Source organism: Gymnoscopelus microlampas, assembly GCF_963454915.1.
Source record: "Gymnoscopelus microlampas genome assembly, chromosome: 9".
Lineage (NCBI taxonomy): Eukaryota > Metazoa > Chordata > Actinopteri > Myctophiformes > Myctophidae > Gymnoscopelus > Gymnoscopelus microlampas.
This window is the reverse complement of record NC_139946.1, coordinates 8,559,225-8,571,535: the sequence shown is the minus strand read 5'-3', so window position 1 is coordinate 8,571,535 and position 12,311 is coordinate 8,559,225. Positions and strand designations below refer to the sequence as shown.

Genomic DNA, 12,311 nt, shown 5'->3' with positions numbered 1-12,311 from the left:
CGCACGCACGCACGCACGCACGCACGCACGCACGCACGCACGCACGCACGCACGCACACACACACACACACACACACACACACACACACACACACACACACACACACACACACACACACACACACACACACACACACACACACACACACACACACACACACACACACACACACACCAGCGCGGACACGCCCTCCTTCTGCACCTGTCGGGTTTCAGTATTAAGAAGAGCAATCAACAGTGGTAAATTCCTGGGCTTTGTTGAGAGGTGTCAGAGGGAGAGTGCACAGGGTGGGCCTTGAGGGTCAGAGAGGGCGTGTGCGCGCACGTTCGTGCGCGTGTGTGCTTGCATGCATGCATGTTTCTGAATATCTTTATGGCAGCCTACTTATATTTCTGGTTCTGCACTTGTGTGTGTGTGTAATGTGCTCAAATATCTGTGTGTGTGCGTGCCTGTGAGAGTGTTATGAGATGGGGCTGGACATGGTCTCCCAGCTCAGGTGTCACCCAGTGGAATGCAGGCCTTTTGCCCTTTGACCCAGGGACATGGCCCCTGAGGGTTGGGTGTCAAACCATCGGCCCTGAACCTCAGCTAGTGGGGGTGTCGGGTAACCCTCCTGACTGCTGCCACAAGGTACAATGCCAAAGGCTACAGAGGACACAGCTCTGTGTGTGTGTGTGTGTGTGTGTGTGTGTGTGTGTGTGTGTGTGTGTGTGTGTGTGTGTGTGTGTGTGTGTGTGTGTGTGTGTGTGTGTGTGTGTGTGTGTGTGTGTGTGTGTGTGTGTGTGTGTGTGTGTGTGTGTGTGTGTGTGTGTGTGTGTGTGTGTGTTGAACTTCGGAGGACAACATGAGCTACAGTCATTAACTTTGTCAAAGGTGTCTGTTCTGTTATGGGATCTGTCTCGCAAGGCCTAAGTATGAAAAATGGATATTGCCCAGGTTGATATTACACACATGCTTAGATGGTTAAGTCACAGGACATGACATAATCAATAAATCACCACTTTTTACCAGCACTTAAGATGTGAGCTGTTGAATTTTTGATAATTATTGGAAGTGGAAGTGGATGCTGGTTTGGTCCGTGAGACGCGAACAGCGTTTTCCTAGGGAGTTGAAGGCAAGGGGGGGGGGGGGGATGTCAGCGTACAGAAGTCAAGGCACAGATGGCTGTATTGTTGACGGACAACGGACGCACGCTTATGAGAAACAACAAAAAATAAACCTGGCGAAACAGTTGCGTGCATTAGCGCAAGATGAGGATAAAGGAAACATTCAGTCTAAATGTCCAGTTTGCTTATTCACAACTACTACTACTACTTTTGTATTTGAAACTTTAAATTTCTCTAAATATTATAAACTTTCACGACAGCCTAAGTACAAATATAATTTATGAAAAGGCTACTATAGTATAGGCTACAGTGAAGTCGGACTGAATGACTGAAACGTTTTTTTCTTTTTTTACTCTCTTGGTGTTTTGTTGTAGGGGATTATCTGGCACATGTATCTGTTATGAAAGAGAAATTGTATCATGAGTGAAACGGCTATAGTCCTTGGGAAACCATAAACCTACGTAGGCCTACATCGAAATGAGTTGCCATACTTACATTTCCTTACAAATGACAAATCCTTATAAGCTATATATTTCTGGGATGCATAGTAGCTGAAACTCCACAAGATATTCCTCTACACTTATTTAGTGAGAACATTGCTCCTCCTGCTGAGAGCATCTCAGCAGGCGCCCCCCCGCCCCCTTGCCTTCAACTCCCTAGGAAAACGCTGTTCGCGACTGAGACAGCTGTGCTACCAGCGTGGGCTGACTAGACATCCCGGTTTGGCCAGGATTGTCCCAATTTTAATGCACGTATTGTTTTGCACCCATTCCAATGATTATATACAATGATAAACAACATAATACACATACAAGTCAATTCATTTATACATAAATGATATCCTAAATATATCCAACCTCACTCACAAGAATCACTTCATACCATTTAGAACATAAGTTAGTTTGTCGTACACGGTGAAGACACAGAAAACATGGTTTGACCCACCCTCTCTGCCTACGTGGCCTTCCCCCCCAGATGTTGTTTGATGTTTTTAACACCTTCAACCCACTCCACCCATTTTCACCTTCTCAGAGAGCCTCTCTGTGTCTATTATTGGCAGGAAGCAGTGAGAGGGAATTCTACTCGGCTAAAGGGAAATGAGGCTAAACACGGTTTGGCATGGAATGTCAGAGACCAGCCCAGTTTGGTCCGTACACTGGCCAGCCATCAAGCCAGTCAGCCAACCAGCCAGCCAGACATCTGAGTCCCAGGACAAGGGGTGCCTTTGTCCCCCATCTCTCTCTGCTATTCCCTGCCCTGCTTCTGCCCCCCATCTTACCCCTTTACTCTCCATCCTCCTCTGCCTCCCTCTCTCTCTCTCTCAGCCCCTCACTCCAGAATAGCACAGCAGGCCCCCTCTGAAAATAGAGCTGGTGATGTTGGCAGGTCAAGCACTCTCTCTCTCTCTCTCTCTCCTTTTCCCCCTGAGTTTCTCCCTCAATCTCTCCTTTGTTTCAGTGGTTGAATTCATAAGAAACAGTTAGCCAATGTAAATGCTAAATGCAATTATATAATTATACGTGAAGTAAGAAATGCCAAATGAACTGAAGTTCGTTTGTGTATTCTTTCTATGTCTAAATAGCCCATCCGTCTTAAACCAGGTCCCAAGAAAGCGTTTAGTGTGATTTGCCTTAACACTAGGCGGTTTATGGCACCCAGGGCCTGGCCAAAGATTGGCGACAGCCAATTCCCTCCCTGCCAAGTCACGTGGTCCTCCGGCCCCCATGTCCTACAGCAACCCATGTGGCGAGGAATTCCCTGTAATGTGTAAAAAAAGGCAGGTTAGTCAAGGAGGAAATCTTATTAGCAGAGAGCTGGAGGAGCTAAAGTTCTGTTCTTTATGTTTGAAACAGGTTTAGAGTAGCAGGACGCCCATCATTTGACAAATTCCACTTTAATCATCCGAACTGTGGCTGGCTCCAGTTCTATTTCTCTCTCTCTCTCTCTCTCTCTCCCTCCCCCCTCCTCTTTTCTCTCTCTCTTGTATCTCTCTCTCTGGTGGACAGATGGATTAAGTGAACTTGGCTTAACTTCCGAAGCCAAAGTCCAGCCCACAGATATATATACGCTGTAGTTTGGAGACACAATTAACACACTGATAAACAAATACATTGTGGAAAAGAAAGCTTCCAAATGTTGGTTAAACCGTTCATAATATAAGAAATGGGGGAAATTTGTGATTTTGCTGTTGATAAATGAAACACTAGTCTTGTATCTATGCATGCTGCTTGCTTGGTACATTGAAAGACTCGAAGTGGAGCCTGTGAAAGAGGCTGTTTGGGGGAAACGACCTGCAAAAATAACATAGATAGAGTTTTCAAGAGTGGTATTCACAATTCAATCTTGTGTAGACTAAACAATGGCATGTCATTACACCGTACAACTTTGCACCCTGCCATTTCACAAGGTAGACAGACATCTAGTTAGAGTAGAACCGCCTGCGAGGTCCACTCCAAATGGATATTTTTACAACACGAATAATGTCTACGAGTAATACTAGCTCCTAACGCCTCAAGCCATGGTGTCCCTCTCCATGCAGAGAGGTCTGCTTTCCCAGAGGCCCCGTTCTAACTTTGCTAATGACATTCCTGGTGATTTTTTAGCTGCTATTTAATTGAATGGAGCCCATTTTTTTTAGTCGAAGCAAAAGGCTTTTCACGGAGCCTGGTATAGAATTAGCACAGTGTAAAAAAAGAAGCAGAATTTGAGGCATTATCTCTATTTGATCCACCATTTCCATGAAAAGCCAACGGCATCAGTGAGACAGATCTACCTTCAGGTGTGGGTTGCAACTGGAGTATCTGTTAAACCTGACTGAAAACTAGTCAGATTCTTGCAATAGAATAACTGTCTAATAACAATGGTCTTAAACACCTTTTGTCTTGTACGGTCATGCCCTTTGAGTGATGTTGTCTTACTAGTCACTACCAATAGATAATGGACACATAGCATGACAATATATGGCAAGAAAAAACCCATATAAAGACATTGCTAATCTTCAAATCGTAGCTCATAATTTTGTCTCTTTTTCCTTGTCAACCCTGCAGATGGTCCTGATCTCCTGCCCTCTCTGTCGGGCTTCTCTCCTCCCTCCAGTCCCAACCCCGCCAAGAAGAGCAGCTCCATCAACTGGTCCTTCCCGGACAAGATCAAGTCCCCGCGCACCGTCAGGAAACTCTCCATGAAGATGAAGAAGCTTCCGGAGCTGAGTCGAAAACTCAGCGTCAAGGGGATGCCGAGTAGCAGCAACAACAGCAACAACGGCAACGGAAGCGGCCAATCGGAGCCCCGGGCGCACTCTCCCAAAACCAACAGCCACGCGGCGGAGGCCGTGCAGCAACGCATAGGCCCTCGATTGCCGGCCTCCGGCGCCGGCCAGACGGCGGCGGCCAGCCGCAACGTGATCTCGCGCTACCACCTGGACAGCAGCGTGTCCACCCAGCACAGCTTCAGCAAGAAGAAGAGCAGCGGAGGCTCCAAGTCGGCCAGCAAAGGTGGCTACCTCAGCGACGGTGACTCCCCGGAGCTGGTGGCCAAGTCCGGGAAGCACGGCTCCGCGGAGGGCAAGGGAGGGAAAGGGAAGGAGGTGGTTCCGGGTGGCGGAGGAGGAGGAGAGAGGACGGGAGGTGCCGGAGGAGGAGGAGGAGGCGGGGGAGGAGGAGGAGGCGGAGCGAGCCCCAAGCTCCACGGTACGGAGCTGGACATCGACGCCTTCCGGCACTACAGCTTCACGGAGCAGCCCAAGTGCACCCAGTACATCTCCGGCCTGATGAGCCTGCACTTCTACGGCGCGGAGGACCTCAAGCCGCCGCGCGTCGACTCGCGCGACGTCTACTGCGCCATCCAGGTGGACTCGGTGAACAAGGCGCGGACGGCGCTCCTCACGTGCCGGACCACCTTCCTGGACATGGACCACACCTTCAACATCGAGCTGGAGAACGCGCAGCACCTGAAGCTGGTGGTGTTCAGCTGGGAGCCGACGCCGCGGCGCAACCGCGTCTGCTGCCACGGCACGGTGGTGCTGCCGGCGCTCTTCCGGGTGACGCGCTCCCACCAGCTGGCGGTGAAGCTGGAGCCGCGGGGGCTGATCTACGTCAAGCTGAACCTGATGGAGCAGTGGCAGAACTCGTTGGACGGGGGGCCCGACGGAGACAGGGAGCCCCACGTGTTCGGGGTGGAGGCTTGGAGGGTGGTGGAGCGGGAGATCTCCGGACTCGTGGTTCCGCTGCTCATAGAGAACTGCATCACGGAGATCGAGAAGAGAGGCTGTCAGGTGGGTACATCCGCCTGTGGCTCATGGATTCTGCTGAATGTCTGCCCAAAGATAACGTGATAGCAGGGTGTTTATTTAATACAACTGATACACTTTGATGCTTTGTGGCTGTCTGACCAGATAGAGTTCCCTACTCCGTAGTACTCTGTCACTCTCTCTTTCACACACAGACACTTTATGCCTAAAAAACATAGTGTATGCAGCATATAATTGACAAAATGCTAAGGAATACATATGGAAATACAGTAAGTATGACATGAACCAGTTGTATTATTCTTTTTTGGTAGAATACATTGAAAACCTAGACAAGACACCATGACGTCAAAAAAACTGTTTCTTAACCTCAGGGAGACTGGCTTTTGTATTCAGCAGAGAAAATGGAAAAAAGGAGCTGAGGGAAAGAAAGAAAGGACAGAGAGGAAAGATAAAAATGTAAATAATTATGGGGAGATGGAATGGAGAGGGCAGGGCTTCAGCGACTAACAGAGTACACAGGTGTAAAGTGTTTGAGTTAATGGCAATAGCACATCCTTTGGTTGCACAAATAATTTGCCACGACACACAACTGGGTGATTGCATCGTAGCTTTTTTGGAGGGATGTCATATGAAATCAAAGTACGTACAAGAAATGTTAAAACAGTAATAAGGTACAAACGGTTTCTGTTGGGTCTGGTCTAACCTCGGGTCAGGACATTTTTCTTTAGATAAATATGTACACTTCATTATTCATAATGTTTTGTGACCGCCGATGATGATGACCTACAACCTGAAGGCTCTAGGTTGATACATTGTGCGGGAGAAGTCATAGTATGCATATACCGTGCGAGTCACAAAGAAAGAAATGCCAACAGCGGGTGGAGGATAATAAATAATAGCAAAATCGTCCAATTGTCGTTTACTAATAATAACAATTATTATTATTATTATTAATCATCATCATACTTTTTCAATAAGCTTACCTTAAAGGACGACTTCACCCATTTTCAACATGTCTTCATATAATTGGTCCTCACTAATGCTCATGAAAATATGACACCATTTTTGTATACTCAGTCTGTCTCAGAGGAGGTCCGTGGACAGTTCAGAAACCCGTCTACCAGTGACATCATCGATGGGGAATCCAAGCTAATAGAAACTACAGGCTTTCTATCCCTGGAAAGTTAGCATGCTATTGCAATTTAAATATTAAAGAAAAAAAAAACCTTCCTATTAAACGATGATGTCACTGGTAGTCACTGAAGTGTCCACAGCCCTCCTATGAGACACAGACTGAGTAGAAAAGAATTACACAATTTTATCAGGAGCATTAGTGAGGATACATTATATGAAGATTGAAAATGGTTGAAAATGGGTGAAGTCGTCCTTTAAGATAAATGGTGCATGAAGAGGTATCATTCATAATAATAATAACACTAAACGCTAACGCTCAAAATATGTCATTCTGTGCCAATGCACACAACACGTGCTGACAGCACACAGGCCTTTGTTTGGGGGGGAAAGGGCTGGCAGCCAAACCCTGGCCCCTGTTGTCTCTCTCTTCAAGACAATCTATCAGTTGAACTCAAGAGGGGGGCCGTCCAGATCACCACATGGCCACACTCACTTGACTACTGTCTCCATGGTCCAGCTAGCACTCTGTTCCCCGCTAGGTTTAACCACTTATAAACCCTGTACTTGGTTGACCGGAGGCCCTTCGGGGCTCTATCCTATAGTGGAAATTAAATATCTTATGCTGACAATAGACGATCTATACAAGCTCACTATGCATTGTGAACAGTGGTGGAAAGTAACTAAGTACATTTACTTAAGTAAAAATTTGAGGTATGTGTACTTTATTAGTAATTCCAATTTTCAATACTTTTACTTCTACTCCACTACATCTCGGATCCAAATATTGTACTTTCACTCCACTACATTTATTTGAAAAGTTTAGTTACTTGTTACTTTGTAGATCTTGATTATGAGTACGAAACCTACATTAACCACTTCAGCTCTATATACATTTCGGCAATTTGAAATTAGCAGATCTACAAGCTCACAATGCGTCGCATTGTGAGCTTGTAGATCTGCTATTTTCAAAAGATTTTTATACATTTGAAAACCTGAAATAGGACATTCTGCATAATGAGTACTTTTACTTTTGGTACTTTTACTCAAGTAAATTTTTAATTCCGGATTTTTACTTGTAACAAAGTATTTCTATATTGTATTGTACTGATACTTTTACTTAATTTTCTGTGAAAGTGTTCCCCACAGTATGGAAGTTGGGCTTTAAATGGTTAAAAAAGCCAATCCATCAGCTCAGCTGAGGGTCTGTGTGTGTAGCACTTGATCTGTGTCGTCTCCTATCTGTTGCTTCTATAGCTTGTGTTTTTCTGTTTCATTTCCCCAGCGTGTGTCTTTTTGGCAACCTCTCTCTTTCTCTAAATCGTATGTACTTCTTTGTCTCTCTCTCTCTCTCTCTCTCTCTCTCTCTCTCTCTCTCTCTCTCTCTCTCTCTCTCTCTCTCTCTGTCCTATTTGCTGACTTTGGGCAGGCTGTCAGTGTAGTATCCTGCGTTGAGGTACTCTCCAGGTACAGAGCGGTATAGTGGGCTCGACACTAGATCCCTGAGGAATTCAACCAGGCTGTTACTGAGGCACGCATGGCCAGGCGTGTAGCAGTATGCCTTTACAAATGATTATTATGGATCTTTAATGGAAAGACCCCTTTTCGAGCCTCTCAGAATTCCATGTCCCGAGGGGAGGGTTCCTCCAAGCTTTTAAGATGCTGGATGATTGTGGCTGTTTTGAAAAGACCACGGATAATGTTTGTGCCAGAGACGGTGTTATGTACAGTTTGTACTATGTATGTACGCTCTTTGTGCTCGTTAAAGAGACAGGAACACTCTCGAAAAGCAGTTGTAGTGATTACGACCTGCTACCACCCATAACACATCTGAAACAGCAGATATTATTTTGCAGACCGCTTGCCTCCCTGTTTGCGTTGTTTATTGTCATTTTAAGATCTCTTTGGCTATTAACAAGCTTTGGCTATTTACAAGCTCATAGCACGGCGCAGAGTGCCACGCTATGAGCTTGTAGATCTGCTATTTTTTAAACAATCGTGAAAGTTAGTGCAAATCTTTTGAATATATGTATTTTTTTAAAGCGAACATTTTTAACTCAAATCTTTGCTTCTGTGGGTTCTACAAATGTCTTCTAAATCCGCCGCGGACCCCCATCTGAAAATATCTTGTAATAGGGACCCCCAGAAGTAAAGATTTGAGTTAAAAAATGTGCCCTTTGAAAATATATATATTCAAAGATTTGCACAAATTTGCAGGATTTTTCAAAAATAACAGATCTACAAGCTCATAGCGCAATATCTTTTTTTCTGTCATTTTGGAAATCTAAAATGACAGAAATGCGTTCCCGGATTGAATGGGTTAAATTGAGGAGTGAAGTATCCATTATTATAGTTGTTGTGATGTGATTTAATATGTACACTGAACGTGTACGCATGTGTTTATGTGCTTGTCGTGTAGTGTGCATGCACTTGTTTGCGCTCTAACATGCATCACCTTTCTGTTATTAGAAATGACGACGTTGAGGACAGATCACCTGTTTACAGACTGGTGACTAGGCCAGCTATTAGACGGTCAAATCAAGTTTACAGGACATAGACATTTGACACTCACACATTTCAGTGGGCTGACTTGGGGCCGGTCTTCAAAGAACATTAGATCATTTTGTGAGTGTGCTGTTTTTCTCTGTTTGGGTACTTTGATATAGAAAAGCGTGCTCCTCGGAGCACAGGTCTCCGCCAGGCTGGGTTGCCTACCCAGGGCCCGCAAACTTTGGAAAGCAGCCAATTGGAATGGGATCTGACAAATCGGACTGATACATCTTGATCACATGACCCCAGAGATAATGTGTACCGATTGGGCCTTGCCCTATAAGTTGCTTCATGATCCAAGGAATCCAGGGGAAAAATGTGTTGATTGTACGACCGACGCTTCAAGAGTTATAGGCCAAAGCGTGAAGTGGGCTGTTGTAGCGCCACCATGAGGACATTTGAAAAAATTGGGAAATTGGGATGGCTTAGTGGGAATGTGCGTGCAAAGTTTCCCAGCAATCGGGCGCTGCATTCAAGATGTGTGGCATTTTGTGCAAAACTGGCCACCCCCGCAAACTTTGGAAGCCGATCGTAGCCAATCAGAATGAAATATGAGAAATGTGACATATACATCTTGATCACATGACTACACAGATAATGTATGCCGATTTGCGTGAGGTTTGGACAAAATCTGTAGGAGTAGCAAGTAGCAACACAAAAATGATATGTCTCATGGTGACGCTATAACGTATAACGGGCCGATTTGAAAAACAATTGGGTGGAGATTCTTCCTTGGCCTACTGGGAGTGTGCGTGCAAAGTTTTCCCGCCGATCGGTCCAGCAGTGCTTGTAGCATTTCATGCAAAACAGGCCCCTCCAGCAAACTCTGAAAGCCAATCGTGGTCAATCGGAATAGAAAACTTGGCTAATCCCAGCAGAAAGAAGTTTGTTGTATGTGCTTTCCATACAGTCGCTTAATATCATTACTGTCGAGGTCACTTGACTGTTTTGGTGCCATTATGCAAGAGCCCCGTCGGTATGGATTGCTTGTTGCCAATACAGATTGTAAGGAGCTTGAAGTTACAATCAAAATATTTTTTGATTGTAGTTTCAGATTTTCAGATTTGCTCAAAAATGCGACAGTCACCAATAGGTTTAGTGAATCAACAGCACTTTATTAATATCTCAAAATGTATGAAACAAGAATAAGATATCTAATACAAACCTCTAATAAATAACATTATAACAAACTTTGATATCAACTCTGAAACGATTAGGAAGAATAGAAATACCAGCAGCAAATAAAACAATCCTCTTACCAATAACATTCTTCAAAATAAATGACACAGGTTAGGGCTTTGAAATTAGCAAACTAGTGCAAAAATATATTATTCTAATAATAAATAATACTTTTTGAAAAATGTAAGTAAAGTACCTTCAGATAACGTTCCATAACAAATAATAATAATTAAAAAAACATAATTTCTAATATCTACACTTAGACAAGATCTGTGCTTTGTCGGTGGGTTCTTCTCAAATTCCCATCTCTGGAAGCAGGAAATCAGCCTCCTGATATATCTTAACCCAGTAAGACCGGGAACGCACTGTGTCATTTTTTAGATTTCTTTGGCTATTCAAAAATAGCAGATCTACAAGCTCATAGCACGGCACTGAGTGCCGCGCTATGAACTTGTAGATCTGCTATTTTTGAAAAATATTGAAAGCGGACATTTTTTATTCCGATCTGTGCTTCTGGGGGTCCCTGGAACATCATATTTTGAGATGGCCAAATTACATATCATTTTGGGGGTCCTTGACATGTAAAAGTTGGAGCACCACTGATATAGCAACAAAAGTTTTTTTTTTTAATCTGTTAGGATTTAGAAGACATTTGTAGAATGTCTTCTTTTGTCTTATTTTTGAATAGCCAAAGAAATCTAAAATGGCACAGATGCGTTCCCGGGATTGAACCTCAACATACAGGGCCCAGCTGGTGCTGTGGGTTGCCTGCCTGACTGCGGCATGGCCGACAAGGGCAAGCCCACTTTCTCTAACAGCTGTTCCCTGCCTGCACCGGGCCGCTCAGCGCTCACCCCCCCCCCCCCCCCCCCCCAAAAGAAAGGCTCTTTTTTTTTCTGAATGGACTTGTTGTTCATTGTGCCCACAGTGACTTCTGTTTACTCTCACACAAAGCCAAATCCCTCTAATCTGTCCTCCTCTCTCTGCCTCTCGTGTGAGGTTTTGAAAACAGTACTCAACTACACGGAGAGAGAGATCTCACAAATAGTTTCCTACCAGGTCCTTATGGCTGGTCCTTATATACGCTGGAGCCTGTGTGTGTGTGTGTGTGTGTGTGTGTGTGTGTGTGTGTGTGTGTGTGTGTGTGTGTGTGTGTGTGTGTGTGTGTGTGTGTGTGTGTGTGTGTGTGTGTGTGTGTGTGTGTGTGTGTGTGTGTGTGTGTGTCTGTGTGTCTGGCTGGCTGTGTGCCTATATATTAAGTGTGTGTGTCTGTGTGTACGTGTATATATTAAGTGTGCATGTGTGTGCGTGTGTCTGTCTGTCTGTGTGTGCCTATATATTAAGTGTGTGTGTGTGTGTGTGTGTGTGTGTGTGTGTGTGTGTGTGTGTGTGTGTGTGTGCGTGCGTGTGCGCGTGTGCGTGCTTGTGTGCAAACGGCTCACCATTTACAGCCCACTGACTTAATGTGTTGCCAGGGTAACCACAACAGTTGGCCCGGTATGCTACATACCAGACAGACACATGTAGGAGAAATTATGGGATGTCTTTTAGCTGAGCCTAATCCCAACATAACAAGGAGACCATTAAGCCTAATTTATACTTTGTCGCATGAGGCCAACGACGCAATCCATGGCGTTGTGTCGTGTTGTTAGCCTGAAAATCATCAAAAGTCATTTCCAGCGAGTGACACCATCGTGCGCCAAAGTATAAATTAGGCTGCAGGAGCAGGCCCTCCATCTCAGTAGTTCTCAAACGTTTTCATGTCAAGGACCGCGGACCCCCATCTGAAATGTTTTGCGCCAGGGACGCCCAGAAGAGTAGATTTGTGTTGAAACATTTGTAATCCTTTCAAGATTTCTTTTAGCAGATGTACAAGCGTGCGAGCTTGTGAGCTTGTAATCCTGCTATTTTTGAATAGCCAACGTATACAATTTTGGATAAAGTGGTTAAAAACGATTGTGATGTTGTATTAACAAGTTTAGCTGGGAACCCCCCTGGAACCCTAGCCTGGTATACCACCCCGGTCGCGGAAATCGCATTTCAGAATGCGATTTCTGCGACCGGGGCCCCCCAAAGACCCCTGGGGGTCCCCGGA

General features: G+C 45.0%; 1 protein-coding gene across 2 annotated transcripts in view; it reads left to right on the top strand.

The window, feature by feature from the left end:
* The window catches only part of syde2 (synapse defective 1, Rho GTPase, homolog 2 (C. elegans)), a 61,308-nt gene that overhangs the window by 23,275 nt on the left and 25,722 nt on the right, over nucleotides 1-12,311 (top strand). For both annotated transcript variants that reach the window (XM_084067083.1, XM_084067082.1), the window contains exon 4: nucleotides 4,155-5,380. In XM_084067083.1, coding sequence (XP_083923209.1) covers nucleotides 4,155-5,380 — 1,226 coding nt within the window. The remainder of the gene's footprint in view (nucleotides 1-4,154; nucleotides 5,381-12,311) is intronic.